Source organism: Podarcis muralis, chromosome 1 (genome assembly GCF_964188315.1).
Source record: "Podarcis muralis chromosome 1, rPodMur119.hap1.1, whole genome shotgun sequence".
Lineage (NCBI taxonomy): Eukaryota > Metazoa > Chordata > Lepidosauria > Squamata > Lacertidae > Podarcis > Podarcis muralis.
The window spans coordinates 90115433-90131441 of record NC_135655.1 but is presented as its reverse complement, the minus strand read 5'-3'; the positions used below and the strand labels follow the sequence as shown (position 1 = coordinate 90131441).

Below are 16009 nucleotides of genomic sequence, written 5' to 3'. Positions count from 1 at the left end.
GATGCAGTTTAATTGTGGTTTAAGTGTTTTTATGCCATAATCACCAGCAGGGTCAAGCAGGCTCCTTTGGTGTTAAATTCCTGGTTCTTGCTTCAGTGTGATCATGTGGAGCCCACTAAGTTCAGGGTTAATTTCCCCCCACCAGAAAAAGCCGGTGAGACGAAGGTATGAGCCATATGGGATGTATTCTGATGATGATGCAAACAGTGACGCATCAAGTGCTTGCTCAGAGCGCTCCTACGGTTCCCGAAATGGAGGTATCCCACACTACCTGCGGCAGACGGAAGATGTGGCCGAGGTCTTAAATCACTGTGCAAGTTCCAACTGGTCTGAGAGGAAAGAGGGGCTAATAGGTCTACAAAACTTATTGAAGAGCCAGAGGACACTGAGGTAATTGTTTTAGTAAGTTTAAGAGAGGTATTATTTATTTATTTATTTATTTATTTATTTATTTTTATACTGCCCTTTATTTTTAACTCAGGATTAAGGAATGCCCTTGAGTGAGTGAGTGAGTGAGTGAGTGAGTGAGTGAGTGAGTTGTGGAGGTTTCTAAGCAGAGGTTGGTTGGCCATCCGTCATGGATGCTTAAGCTGAGAGTCATGCATTTCAGGGGGTTGGGCTAGATGTCCCTTGGGATCCCTTAGAATCATAGAATTGTAGAGTTTAGTGATAATAAAAGGTCCTGTAGCAGAAAAAAAACAAAAGAGGAAAGCCCCATCAGCCATATGCCAAACAGCATACAAATAGAGGGCAGGTGATCACCCTAAACTTAAAGCCCACCGGAATGGCATTTGCAATCTCCCTAAAGCAGGGAAGAGGCTAAGTTCTCCTTCTGAGGGAGTGCTGCAACCAAAGGAGCGTTGTGCCATGTAACCACCTGGCATACTTCTAATACTGGTGGGATGCAAAGCAGGGCCTCCCCAGGTGATCTCAGTGGATGGAGAAGACATTCTTTGGAATATTCCAGCCCCCAAACATTTGTGGCTTTCAAGTTGGTAACCATCATCTTAAAACTGGGGCTGTGAAGTAAAGCAGTGTAGATTAAATCATTTTTTATTAATATGGTTTTAATTGTGGGCCCCGTCATCAGGCCGGCAGTAGGAGGGAGACTCATTACACTCAACTATCATATAAAATTGGCATATCCTGAATTAATAGCACCACATATTATATTGTTTGTGAATATGACCAATCTTAAGAACTGTATTTCATAGTACCACACATTTTATGGTCGGACAGTAAGTGTAAAATACTTCCTTTCCTGCATTTTACAGATACTTTATGTCAGATCTAAAACATTCTCATTTGGGTTTTGTGTTTCAGCCGAGTTGAGTTGAAAAGACTGTGTGAGATCTTCACACGCATGTTTGCTGACCCGCACAGCAAGGTAAAATCTTAAGTAGATCTTGTAAGATAAACCTGTAATATTTTGTGAATGTACATATATTTTTAAACATTTTGTTGGTATAAAACAAGCTTATTATTGAAACCTTGGTTGTCTCAATCTCTTCACGGTGTCATTATGCTCTGAAACAGATTTGACTTTGTGTGTAATATTTTAAGGCTTCTTAGTGAAGGAAGTGGGGGTATAAAGAAATTATCTCACTACAAAATATTTGTGCATTTCTTCCTGAAGCTTGAGCATTGCAGAAGTAGGGCTCATTTAGGGCAGAACATCTCCTTAATGTGCAGTAAGAACGGTTGTTTCAAAATATGTTACTTGCATCAATTTGTAAACACTTAACTCTAGCCTATAATAAAACAAATGTCTCAAACTTTATGTGAATGCATATATTCTCTGGGTATTGGGGGAAACTGCCCTAGAGCAGTTGGCTTTGGTTCTCCGTATCTATGTACTAATGAATGGTTTGTTTTGTTGCATGGCCTGTTTTGCGGTGGAATTCACTACAGAGAGTAAGTGTATTCTCTTTCCTCCTCACCCCCACCCCTCCATGTCACCTCTTTTATATGTTTAATATGGCACATCCTGAAAGTTTACAGTGCTAACATTGTTTCTAAAAGTATTCCGTATCTAAAGTAGATCCCCCCCCTTTTCCCCCCTTCTTTTGGACATGTTTGCGGTGTTATTATAACTATTATCTCCCCCCCCCCTTATCTCTATATTTCTTATAGGTTTTCAGCATGTTTCTAGAAACCCTGGTAGACTTCATCATTATTCACAAGGATGATTTGCAGGATTGGCTTTTTGTCCTCCTGACACAGTTGCTCAAGAAGATGGGAGCTGACTTGCTGGGCTCAGTACAGGCAAAAGTGCAGAAAGCTCTGGATGTAACAAGGTAGTGTGTCTGCAAATAACAGTGGATGACCTGTGAACCTACCAGCAAGGTGACTTCACCAGACATTTAGACATAATGGTCTGCTTTGGATATAACATGAAATCGTAGTTTAACATCACAGGAAGAAGCCTACTTGGACCCCGTGCACAAGCACACCCTACTTCCTGCTCCTCTGATGCAACCACAACGAGGAGATCAGCAGAACATTTCTTGATTTAAACTAACCACAGTTTGTTGCTGCATCTAGACCATTCTGTGATTAGTTTAAGCCATGGTTTATCGAAACAAGTTAAGATCAATTTGTGGTTTTTGGCTTGCTTTAGTAAACCAGGAATGGGGAATTTGGGCCTCCAGATGATGTTGGATATCAACAACTAGAAATTTAATAAATGAATAAAAACGATTAAACAATTGATGACCCTTTAAACTGTGTGTATGGGGAAGTATTGTTTTTTTATTATTGTATGTCTTTTCTGTGTTTTTATATAGTAACCCCCCCCCCCCCCCGTGATCCTCTGATGAAGGGCAGTATAGAAATAAAATGCTCAACATCCCCAGCTGTTGATCAGCCACCAGAGATTATCAGAATTGTAGTTCAACAGTATCTGGAGGTCCAAAGATTCCACATTCTTGAAATAAGCCACAGTTTAAACTAACTGCAGTTCCTAGTTTGGATGTAGTAAGAGACTACAGCTAATTTCAACCGGGACGTGGATGCTTCCAATAAAATTCTCATGGCTACATTGGGAGAGGAGAGTGCTTACGCCTGAATCTCGGGTAGTCTTGTTTCTCTAACAGTAAACTGGTTTAGCAGTATATCTAAACCACGCCATCGTAACACCTGGTACATTTCAGGAGAGAAGCTATTTACTTTGATTTACTACTTGAAGGAACCCTGCCATTCATTGAAAACCAGCCTAAACATTTGAGCTTAGAGGTCACACCCACACCATACATTCAAGGCACTCTTTTACAACTTGAATAGTCATGGCTTCTCCCAAAGAATCCTAGGAGCTGCAGCTTCTTAAGGACTCAGAGAGTTGTTGGGAAGCCCCTCGCAGAACTACAATTCCCTGCACCCTTAACAAACTATAGTTCCCAAGTTTCCTTGGGCTAAGCCATGACTGTTAAAGTTGTACAAGAGTGCTTTAAATTATGACAATGGATTCTTGACAGTTTTTCAGCAGCCAATAGTTAAGGTCTATGCTTGGATTGTATAAGTTGGAAGACGTCGTTCATCAAGCACTACGCTATAGAGCTTCCCTCCCTTTTCAGAGGGTTTCCATGAAAGCCCAGGTCAAAGAAACAAGGGCTGCATGTAGCAGTGCCGAAAGAACCATCTTTGCATTTTTGCAAAATTTTTTTGCATGTTTGCATTTGAGACTCGTCTTTTTTTTTTGTATATTGTTTTTGTGTTCCATCGCCGAGGCTGTGAGTGGTAAGTGCTGCATCATTTCTCCATCTGAGACAAGATCTTACAAGAAAAGGAAAACTGAATGAAACAGAAGGGGGGGGGGGAGAGAACTATCTTTCTAGAACCTTTGTTATTGACTGAACATTAGCCATGTCTGCACACCTCAGTAAACCATAGGTGAATGCAATTATAATTGCAAATTGTTTGAGATTAACCATAGTTAATCCACAGGTTGCTGATCTAAATACTACAAACCGTGGTCTAGCATCATGTGCAAATGTGGCCTCGTGTGTGCATAAATGTTGTGACTAGTAATGGAATTTGTTGTCATGCATTGTTTTCTTTTCTTTCCACTCTAGGGATTCTTTTCCATTTGATCAACAGTTTAATATTTTGATGAGATTTATTGTAGATCAAACCCAAACACCAAACCTTAAGGCAAGTAAAAGCTTTTGCAGTAGCATTGGGAAATGCTTGCATCTGAGAACATAGTACTTGACCACAGAAAAGTGGGGAAGGTGGTATTTTGTCCAGTGTTTATATTTTAGTGGTGTTCAGAAAATCTAGAGCTGACTTTTATATAGCAATCAGTGACCCACAGATCCTTGAATAGGAGCAGGGAAAGATCTTGGGGTTTGGGGAATTTGCAGTGTTCTATCTTACTTACGGAAGTATCCCACACACTTTAGGTAAAAGTGGCCATCCTGAAGTATATTGAGTCCTTGGCCAGACAGATGGACCCCACAGATTTTGCAAACTCCAGTGAGGCAAAACTTGCTGTTTCTAGGATCATTACTTGGACAACAGAACCAAAGAGCTCAGATGTGAGAAAGGTGAGTTAAAGCAGCGATAAGGGTTAAGTGTCAGAATTTTCTAAGTTAATATAAACCGTTATAAACATTGTGAAATTGAATAGGTCAAGTAATTTGATTTTTGAAAGGCTGTATCTAAATCTGTCACCTTAGATAAAGTTTATGGCTACTTGACCATCCATTTTTGTCTTCCATAGCATTGTATGAATAACCAGAAGAACCTTGAGCTCTTTTTTTTTTAATACATCTGACGGATCAAATGGTATCTTACTTTGAAAAGAGAGAGTCGATTATTCACCATCCACAATATTTACATTCCTATTAGATAATAAAAGATTCCACTCCCTAGATAGAACAAAAACAGGATCTAGAAGCATGTTTTCGATGAACCCTAAAATTCAGAGAACTTGCTTGCTTGTTTTGGAACATTTCTGCACCATCCACCCCCTTTATCACTTGGTCTAGGATGATATAAAAAAACATTAAAACAAATTAAATACAGCCAGCAATAATAACAGATCAAACAGCATAAAAAGTAGTAGCAACAATAGGAGACAATCTTCACAGAGTAGGTGAAATAATTGTAAGACCTGGGAGAATAGGAAAGTCTTTGTCTGGTGCCTGAAAGATAACAAGGTAGGTGCCAGGTGAGCTTTCCTAGGAAGGAAGTTCCACAGATGGGGTGCTGCAACCAAAAAAGGCCCTTCTCTGGTCACTACCTAATTCCCCCCTTACCAGTGGGAGTACCCAAAGGGCAGTATGAACAGATGTTGCACACACACACTTTCGGTTCATACATAATATTTATTTCATATAATTACAAAAGAGGCACTTTGGAATTGTCTACAATAAGTAGAATACCTTTCTGTAAATATGTGCTTTGCATTACTACAGTATTATGATGTTCTGGCCCCCACCCCCATACTTTTGCACCAGATGTCAAGACTTAAAGCTAGATTATTTGGATTAATTAATAAGATTTCTACAGCAGGGCAGTGTCTGGAACTGTGTGTGTGTGTGTGTTTGAGAGAGAGAGAGTGTGTGTGTCTTTGTTGTGCTGCCCATCCTTAATGGGCTAATTTACTTGTCTCTGTGTGATAAAGAAAGAAAAATATAGTTTTAAAGCAACTTGCTGGTGAAATAGCATTTTAGCAAGGTCTAGGAAGTTTCCAGCTCTGCCATTAGGTGTCACCATTGCTACACACAAGTTGAGAGGAATCTCACCTTGTTAAAGTTTAGATAAGAAGAAAAAGATACAGCCTGTGGATGTTAGGGAGGATAAGGCAGCAGGTGATAAAAACACAGCGAGAAACTGAAGAGAAAGGTCCACTCAGAAAAACCTAAATGTCAGTGGAAAAATTACTTTATCCAAACACAGATTTCATACAAAAGGCAAAATAGGCATTTGCATGCAAATACAAAAAGCATTAACTGCATAATTTTCACATGGGAAGGAAGCAAATTATGGCTATTTAATTCAATTATAAATGATCTGAAGTCAGTTTTTGTTGTTAACACCAAATTAAAATCAGAAGCAGACAGTGAATAATTCTAAAGGCGTCTCTTCAAACTGAATGACTGAGCAAAAAAATGTCTGATTAGATTCAGCACAAGTAAGAGCAAAGAGATAGGGGTTATGTAAGGAAGGCTCTTTAAATATACTTATTCATAGAAAAGCATTCTGGAGAAGTATAAAACTTGCACTTTTCAAAAGAGAAGGGGAAAAAAGCCTTTAAAAACCTCTTTCACACTGGTATTTTAAAATGTCTTTGATGCCATTAGAACCTATAAAGATCTCTCTGTTCCTAAGCCTTGTTTCCAAAACAGTGGCCATCAGTTTTTGTTTGTTTTGAATGAGAAGCTCAAGAGCAATTTTGGCCAGTACATGCGTTCTGAGTTCTGCAAATAATAGTTTTTTAAAAAATAGGATGAGTGTTGCTTGGCAGTAGATTCTGGGCAGACAAAAGAAAATACTTCCTCACATGGTGCGTAGTTAATTTATCTAATTGCCTGTCACAAAATGTGCAGGTCTCCAGTAGCTTAGATGCGTTTTTTTAAAAAAAGGATTAGGCAATTTCATGGAGAATGGGTTTTAAATAAAGTGGCCAATGTGGTGTTTTCTCCAAATGTGATCTACTCCCTTCAGAACCATCCAGCATAGCCAGTGGTCAGGCATGATGGAAATTGTAGTTCTCAACATCTGGAGGGCAGCACATTGGCTACCCTGATCTAAGAAAAGCTATTTACCATTATATCTGAGTGAAACTTCCATGTTCAGAGGAACTAGACCTTGAATACTAGTCGCAACAAGAGAGGGCTTTTTCCTTCCTGCCCTGCTTTTGTAGGCTATCTGGAGGCATCTGACTGTCCACAGTTGGGAACAAGGTGCTGATAATATGGATCCTTGGTCTGAATGAGCAGGGCTGTTCCATAAAAGTTCCAATGGGGTTTTGGTGGACAGTGTATGTCTCTTGGACAAGTCATTCATCTGGCATTGTAGCTTTCAAAACGTGGCAGCTAAACGTGACAGTCATGGCTGGTACGATGGGAGCCCCACCAATGCACCCATGGAACCCTGACCATGGACCTGTGAAAACAGGATGCTGGGCCATGGACCTGATCCATCAGGTTCTCCTTACATTCTTATCCAGGTAAGCTGTGGCGATGCCAGTGCCAGGGGGACAGCTCCGTGGCTCTCCGTCAGTGTTCTCAACACTACTGCTAGGTGAATGTGCTCTGGAAATTCACGTACCAGGCTTAGGGTGGCAATCCAATCTGCTAGCACTATTGCAGCGAAAGGCTATCTAATCAACTTTCAGGCAAATATGTGGTGTTGCTGGAACACCATGGAGTGATGTGCTGCTTCTTTGCTGCCCTGGACTGCAATCCTATACACATTTACCTGTGAGTAAGCCCCACTGAAAGCATTGGGACTTCATAGACATGTATAGGATTGCGTCGTTTGACATACTTGCAATTTGTATTAACATAGCTCTTGCCTAATACTCTGAGGTTCCTAAAGCTTCTTAAAGCTTGCTTTGGTTTTAGGAGGGAAAAGATTTGTGAGCAATCGATTTGAGAGGTGCAGTATAAAGTCCATGTGCTTTCTCTCTCTCTCTCAAAAAAAGAGAAAATGAAAAATAATGTTTAGCAGCAGTTATTAAGGTGGGAGTAATTAAAGTCTGATAGTACCTTTAAGACTGCTGAGTGCTGCATGAGTAACAGAGGAGAATTCAGATAGAATCCAATGCCACTAAAATAATAGATGAGATCCCAGCCAAAATAAGATGTAAAAGATCTTAGTGATCAAAAAGCAATTTAAATTTTACAGCATTGGTCTCAAGTTTGAGAAGCACCACCTGCTTTGAAAATGCAGCCCTGGCAAGAAACTAAAATATGCAACTGCTTTTCTGTATGGGTCACTGAAAATATTGTGCTTGCTTCTACTAAATTCTGTCCCCTTTCCTATTTGTTGACCTCAGACCATGCATAGTTGGGTAGGTGAGGATATACCAGCTAGACCATCAGCCTCATCAGGTCCTGGTGAAGGAAACTTGGAAGAGAAGTGTAAACAGGTAGATTAAAAAGTAGTGTACACTAATCATAAGGTATACTCTCTGTTTGCAGTCCAGAGTTCTAATCTAGTCTACATCATCTGTGGAGAGAAATGGAGGCCTGAAATAAATATGCAGTGCTGACTGTGTGTGTCTGTGTGCGTGTGTGCAAATAACTTGGCTTGATGTACGTTTCCTTTCACTCAAGAGTTTGAATTAGATGAAGTGTAATCATTACTGTTTAAAAGAAGCCCTGCAGTTAGTTGCACTGCATGATGAGTTCACATCTCAAGGTTGGGTGGAAAGGGACTGAAGGCTCCTGGCACAAAGTTGGGGTGTGCCTGCTTTTACATCTGCATGCAGCAGGCACACCCAACACAGCTCCGCCCTATTACAGGAGACAAAGGGAAAATGACATTTGTCTACGTAGAAAGACAACTTTGGTTATGCCCTTCAGTGGCATTTGAGGAATGGCAATCTTGAGTGCAATAAGCTCCTTTACTAGGGAGAATTTTGGATTCAAATAGATGGCATTGTAATTATTCTGGGGGCGGGGAGAACAGACCTGCAGTAGAAACTGGTAGGAGCCTGCTTCAGAACTGCCAAGACAACTGAAAGGAGCAGTCATTTTCCTGTGGCTTTAGGAACAGAAGAGTTAGTCAATTCAGAAATGAGTCAAGAGGTGCTTTGAATCTGCTCTTTTCTAGGACTTCACAACCCTGAGATCTTGCTTGCCTAGGTGCACTACTGATTGCATGTAGGCATCCTCCGACAAACTAAAATTCCAGCGCTTGGATCTGCATGATCTGTCCCGAGTGCTTATGTACCTTGGCATGATTTCCTGCTTTTCCCTATTATTTTATTGCATCTTTGATTTGTCATAATATTTTCAGTTCAGAGAATGTTCTTTTGATGAATGTTCTTCAGTTCTGTAGAACAAGATGGACAGGAGTGATTTCCACCCTCTTTCTGGGTACAGTACAGTCAGATTCTCTACACAGCTGGAAGATGCTCTGGCCAGTGGAAGGAAACTATTAGGCCTTTGTAGACAACAGATGCACATTTTCTCTTCTTCAGGTGTAACAGTTTGCTTATGGTGGATGGAAAGGATGACCATTTAAGGACTGAATCTTAGCACACCTTTGAACAGCCGGTTTAGACCCTGACAAGTGACCCTTAAGGGCTGACTTCATGCCACATGTAAACAAGAAACGAGATGGCAGTTGGATAGTGAATGCTGGATGTGGATTCTCCCCTCCCTCCCCAATCAAACTCCAGCACCTGTTGGCTACCGTGTTGCCCAAGTTTACTGAACACATCAGCTTTCAGGCCAACTGAAAATGTTCTCATGACCAGAGTAGTCAGAATTTGTAGTTAATGTGTTGAAGCAGCAGCAGCATTTTGAGGCTACTGCCCTAAAACAAACAAACACACACACACACACACACACACACGGGAGTAAAATCCATTGAGCTCAATAGGATTTACTTCTAAGTAAACATTCTTAGATTGCACTGTGTTTATATCCACATATGATAAGTCTGTTACATGGGGTTTTTTCTTCAATTGAGATATTTCAGATAGACTTCATGTGCAAAAACTGACTGCTCAGTAGTTCCACTGGAGTGTGGAGTGTAAGATACTGGTCTGGAGTTTAGCTTGTTAAATGCCCTAAAAGGCTTTGTAGGGATTAGTAATTTTTGAAGGTGTGTAACATGAGATATGTATCTCTACTAGGAAAAATACTGCATTGCTTGGGATGTATTCAGTGGTGCCCCTCTACTTATGCATGACTCTTAGAACCAACAGAGGTCTCCATCACCATAATGTGGAGGGAAGTGATGTCCACCCATTTTCCCATCCTCGCTGTGCTTCCCCCAACCTCCAGAGAGCTGGGGGGACCCTTTGGAACAACATGGGAGATGGCGCAGACAGCTGCACCAGGGAAGAATTGGCAAAAGTCGCCTCCCTCCCTGTTCTACTGATGGAAGCTGCCATTGGATCCAAGAGCCTTCTATCAAAAAGTGACATACAAGTCTATGTGATACACATTCTTTCGATGTGCTCTTTTATTTAAAGCACTGAAGCTCCCCTTTATTGTTCGACACCATGGTGGATTAGGTAAACCCTGTTGTCTGATGCAGTAAGGCAGTTCTGAAGCCCCAAAGCCAGATAGCTGAAACAAGATATTTCATTGGACTTGGGAAGTAATTTGTGCATACACCTTTGATGCAATTCTTGCAAAACTTCAATAGATTGATCTTATTGTTATAGATGTGCTTCATTGTTATAGATACTGTTAATGAATGTTAAGTCCATCTAATTGAAGCTTGTCACAAAACACCATATGTATTAATGGATCTTAATTGCATCCCACATTATTACTGGTAAGACCCTCCTCAACAGAACATACACAGTTTTTAAAGATTGCCCTGATGTTGATTGGTGGGTTTTTTTATTCCTTCCTAGGCAGCACAAATAGTCCTGATTTCTCTGTTTGAACTGAACACTCCTGAGTTTACCATGTTACTTGGTGCCTTGCCCAAAACATTCCAGGACGGTGCTACCAGGCTGCTACACAACCACCTCAAGAACTCCAGTAACACTAGTGTGGTGAGGCTGTGACATATTTTCCTTAAAAATCAACTGAGGCATTGATTTATGTTAAGCTGCTGATTAGGCTTGACCAATGTATCGATATATAGCCCAGGACCAGTATGAGTAGCATATCATGATGTTAGTTACACTTGCTGGTGAAACCGCTGTGCTCCTGAGTTCCTCATCTAGCAGCACCTGTTGGAGGGAGTCAGGAGTCTCCAGCTGAGTGAAGCCCGATGCTGCTGAGGTGTTGGGGCTCGCTCAGCTGGGTGGGGGGAGCCCCCCCACCCCCAGCTGAGCAGGGCCTGATGCATTGTCCCCAGCCTGCAAGGCGCTGGGGTGAAAGTGCCTCAGCTCCCGCCGTGAGATCAGCAGCAGTTTCACGCTGCGTTTTGCCGTCTGGGGCCAATGCAACTTGCTTGGCTGGTGAGACATCGTGATGTTGAAAACCTAACATTGCCCAGCCCTACTGTTGATCTGTTCAGAGCTAAAGCTCTGCCCTAAAATCACACAGCATTTGTTTTACAGGATACAGTCAAACCTCAGTTGTCAAACGTAATCTGTTCCGGAAGACCGTCCAACTTCCAAAACGTTCAACAACTGAGGTGCAGATTCTGATTGGTTGCAAGAGCTTCTTGCACTCAAACGGAAGCCGCATTGGATGTTCAGGTTCCAAAAAATGTTCAAAAACCGGAGCATTTACTTCTGGATTTTCGGCATTTGGGAGCCGAAACGTACAATAACAGAGGTGTTTGGGAACCAAGGTTAGACTGTAGTACAAAAAATACCTTTTGACAAAGTAGGTATACAATTGTACATAATTGTACATAAAGCACTTCTGCTTTTTCAGTTTCTTTAAATATGGGCTCACTAGTTGTGAGCTTTTATAAGAAGCTTGGCATTGTCTAGATCAGTGGCATTTGGTATGCTTCAGACATGGACTACAACTCCCATCTGGCATGACAAATTATCAGTGTTGATGGGAAGTGTAGTCCACGACACCTGAAGGCTATCACATTGGCTATCCCTGGCCTTGGGTTTTGAAGAATGGCTTCTAAAAAGCAGAGGTGACGACAAAGCTTGTTGGTGCCCAGGCAGGGCTGTGAACTTTAGGGGATCATAATGGTAACCACCTCAGTAAAGATTTTGGAGCCAAATTATATTATTTGGCTCAGGTTAAAGTCCACGTTGGAGAAGAAGCTTATCCTCACCTTCCACCACTTCCATTGACAGGTAAGGTGGGCAGTCTCCTCCTCCTCCTCCTCCTCCAGCATTCTAATGCATTGCATAGCAGCATGCCAGGACAAAAGACCACATTGGCCTTTGGGTTTTCCCCAAAGGATACTGATGTTGGAATAGTCCTGTTGGAAAACTGCAGTTCCCAAGGGCAAACGCAGTGGCATTTGGCCAGTCACTGGAGAGAGGAGGAGAGACCTTCCTCTTTCCCTCTTCCATAACTAGACCAGAGTTTGTCACTACTCCTGTCAGGTGGGGGAATGGGCAGAGTGGTGGATTGTGGTAGGCAATTTCTGAAGCTGGATTGTCCCGAAAAAATAAGCCAATCTACTTCTGAAATTTTTTTTTTTGGGGGGGGGGGGAGTAGCTTGGCTTATTTTATTTAGAACATATGCATGTGTATATGCAGTGCTTTTTTTCTTTAAAAAATATGTTTAGGGGTACTCTCATTTTGACTCAAAAAAAATCACCATTTTATAGTTCAGATCAGGAAAAATAAATACACTAAATGGACAAAAGTACAAAGATTCACAAAATGTTTAGGGGTATGTCCCCCCCCCGCCCAGAAAGAAGCACTGTGTATATGTATGTGTGTGTGTTCCAACACAAGCCCAGGAGTCATTTATTCCAACAACTTAATTAGAAAAATTAATCCTATTTAAGTGACACATTATATGAATGAGGACAAAATGGTTCCATATTTATTCATCTTCTTGTTGTGCCACATGTTATTTGCCCCTTATCCTCTTTTTTTGCTTGTACACTTAGGGTTCTCCTAGCAATACTGTTGGCCGAACTCCTTCACGTCACCCTAGCAGCAGAACCAGCCCCTTAACTTCACCCACCAACTGTTCTCATGGAGGACTCTCCCCAAGGTAATACTGCAGCTTCATTAAAAAAAAAAGATTGATAGGTGTCTGAGCGGCTTTTCTGTGTGAAACATGCCTGAAAGGTGACTCCTCAAGAAGCGGCAATGTAGGAAAATATGTAAGACATTTGCTCCGCTCTGAAAGTGGGTCAGGAAACGAAGCTTGTGTCTGTACCTTAATAAAACCCTAAACTTGTCCTTGTATGACAGCTTTTGCACAGAGTACAAAACGCTTGTTTATAATAAGATGTCTGAAAGCTAATATAGATGTGGCAGACTGAACTATAGGCTCATACAAATGCACATGCTCAAGCCTTCTGTAAAGGGGATTGTATTGTATATTTTTTTTCCTACTTCGCTGTACAATTGAATTTTAATAATGCATTATCAGGTTCGTATCAGAGGATGCTACACTGCTTGTAGCTATAGGTGCGACTGGGTGTGTTCCTTGTGCATTGTAACAGAGAACATTATGAAAGCTGTGTAACATGGTAGAATTTTGTTAGCGGAAACTATACGCACATGTCCTGATCTAATGGCATAGCCTTCAAAATGTATCTTATTTTACTTTTTATTGCATTATTCCTCCAAGGAGCTCAAGTTGCTGCAGCTCCCACCTCCCCAATCTATTGGTGAGAATCTGAGGTGAGAGAACCACGTAGCAAAAGTTGCCCCCAGTTCCAGTCACCACACAGAGGCAGCTTAAGGTTCACAATAGATTACTGCAGCATGTATAGGCTTTTGCAGATACATATATGTACACAAGCAGAAAGTATTTCTGTTGCTACAGCAATTCAAGATGTAACACAGACTCTGACTCACTTCTCAAGACTGACCCTGACACTACAGCACAATTCCCCCCGACTGATGAGCTGACATGCCTTAATCATTTATATAGCCAGCACTGGACTGTTGCTGTAGCAGCTGGCTTGGCTTTCCCTGCTGCTGTTGGCTTATCTCAACCATGTAATAATTTGCGCTCATGAAGTAAATTAACACCTTCCTCCAAGGTCTTCCCAACATTTATATTCACCATAACCCTGTGAGATAGATTAACCTATCCCACTATCATTCAATGAGCCAGTGTGGTGTGAGAGCCACTGTGGTGTAGGAGAGCCAGTGTGGTGTAGTGGTTAAGAGCGGTAGTCTCGTAATCTGGGGAACCGGGTTCGCGTCCCCGCTCCTCCACATGCAGCTGCTGGGTGACCTTGGGCCAGTCACACTTCTTTGAAGTCTCTCAGCCCCACTCACCTCACAGAGTGTTTGTTGTGGGGGAGGAAGGGAAAGGAGAATGTTAGCCGCTTTGAGACTCCTTAAAGGGAGTGAAAGGCGGGATATCAAATCCAAACTCCTCCTCCTCCTCCACAGGTGAGTAGGATTTAAACCCTTCTCTCCCAGGTCTTAATCCAGCACCCTAATCATTTCACCATGCTCACTGAAGGGGATAGCTGTAACTTTGTTTCCTGGGTTTGGGGGTTTGGTTTTTTCTATTTTAGAACAGGGGAGCTGGTAACACACAGGCTTGAAAGGCTGGCAAATAATTACCAAGCACCTGTGCCACAACGAGGACTTCAGAAGTAGAAGGGTAGACTACATAGATCAGAAGGAGCTGACATGGTGTCCTCTAGATGTTGTTGGACTTCAGCTCCCATCATCCCTGCCAATTGGCCATTTGGATGGGAGTTGGGAGTCCAAGCAACTGCCAGAGGGCACTACTTTGGCTACCCCTTGCGCTAAGTTGTTCCTGTGCTAGAGTGATACAGGGGACAGTGATACAGTCCCTGCAAAGCTTTATAAATAAAATACTAATAAAATGCAACCTTTGTTTTAAACAACACAATAGCATGGGTATCAAGGGGGAAGGGAGGAACAGTATCACTGTTGTATGCGTTAGCCATTAGGTTCCTGTGACACCTGTACTGTCACATTCCACATAGTAGTCATCACAATTGCAATCTCGGGGGGGGGGTCCTATTCCTCCCCCCCCCCAGCAACCACAAGGGGAAATGTGATTTTCCTGCAATAAAGGTGCTACCTTCAGGACATGTTAGGCTGAATAGCTTGAGGAGCCTAGCCTCAGCTTGAGGAACCTGCATGGCATATTTCAAGGATTTGAGCAAAAAGGCCAGGGACAGATTAGATCGGGGAAAGCAAAGGGCATGGTTGAATATACTTGATGTTTAGATTAAGGGATGTGCTATAGCTTATTGGTTTAGTGCAGGCTTCGTATGCGTAAGGTCCCAGATTCATTTCCTGGTATCTGTAAGATTCCTGACCTAAAAACACTCATCTGAGGCCCTGGAGAGCCAGCTTCTTGATGTTCATATAATACTCCTTTGCCAGTGAAATAAAATTTAGGGACAATTTAGACTAAAAACACACGAATGTCATAAAGGGCCCTGAGGTAATTGACACCAAATTTGTACTAGAGACCAAATAGTTTGCTTCCATAGTGTTCATCACAATACACTCATAGAGTAAAGTGTTGCAGCTCGGTATTTAGAAACATTTTCAAAAAAGTTTAATTGTCCAAGATGCACATTTTAAGCAATATAGATGCACTGAAGAAGACTTCCATTGCTAGATATCAGTAAAATGGACAGTGTTGATATTTGCATCATGATGTCACTTGGCTATGCAGTTCTTGTTCTCCTAACCACACACATTTCTAAGTGTGACTCTGCTATTAGGTAAAGAGCCTAGAAGGCAATGCTTTAGCTCAAACATTGTATTGAGGGTTCCATTCTGTACACATACCAGTAGATGCACATCTTTGAGCTGGATTCAAAAAACATATTAGATCAATACCTTTATTAAGGCAACCAAAATATCACCAAACAATGTGCAAACTTTCAGGTTCTCTAGAACTCTTAATCTGGCTAGATAGTAAGCAGAGCAAGGGTGTTGCAGAGAAAATCATGGCTGATGGGGTTTCTGGTATTCAGCCAATTATTTGCTTTTTATTTCTGGCCATTTCTGTAGCTTTCCTGTTCATTTTTGTAGCTTTCATGTTCAGCTCTCTGAAATGCTTGCTGCATTTTTGAATTTATTTACTGTTTATTTATTTCTAATTGTGTTCTGTTTTTTATTTTTGTTGTTGATGCTGCTGTCCTTGAGTTTTAAAACAGACAGAAAAGTAAAATCCTGCACCTAGGTCAGAAAGTTGACATAGGAACACAGCCTTGAACTATGAATGAATGAATGAATGAATGAATGGTTTGTAGTAGTGA

At 41.5% G+C, this 16009-nt stretch overlaps 1 protein-coding gene across 27 annotated transcripts in view; it reads left to right on the top strand.

Moving 5' to 3' along the window:
* CLASP1 (cytoplasmic linker associated protein 1) overlaps window positions 1-16009 on the top strand; it is a 162930-nt gene that overhangs the window by 120561 nt on the left and 26360 nt on the right. For 14 of the 27 annotated variants that reach the window (XM_077934696.1, XM_077934709.1, XM_077934699.1 and 11 more), the window contains 8 exons: window positions 146-390; window positions 1324-1387; window positions 2134-2297; window positions 4071-4149; window positions 4401-4544; window positions 8006-8098; window positions 10547-10690; window positions 12680-12786. In XM_077934696.1, the coding sequence (XP_077790822.1) occupies window positions 146-390; window positions 1324-1387; window positions 2134-2297; window positions 4071-4149; window positions 4401-4544; window positions 8006-8098; window positions 10547-10690; window positions 12680-12786 (1040 nt within the window). The remainder of the gene's footprint in view (window positions 1-145; window positions 391-1323; window positions 1388-2133; window positions 2298-4070; window positions 4150-4400; window positions 4545-8005; window positions 8099-10546; window positions 10691-12679; window positions 12787-16009) is intronic. The other 13 variants (XM_077934712.1, XM_077934763.1, XM_077934759.1 and 10 more) reach the window with 1 other exon arrangement.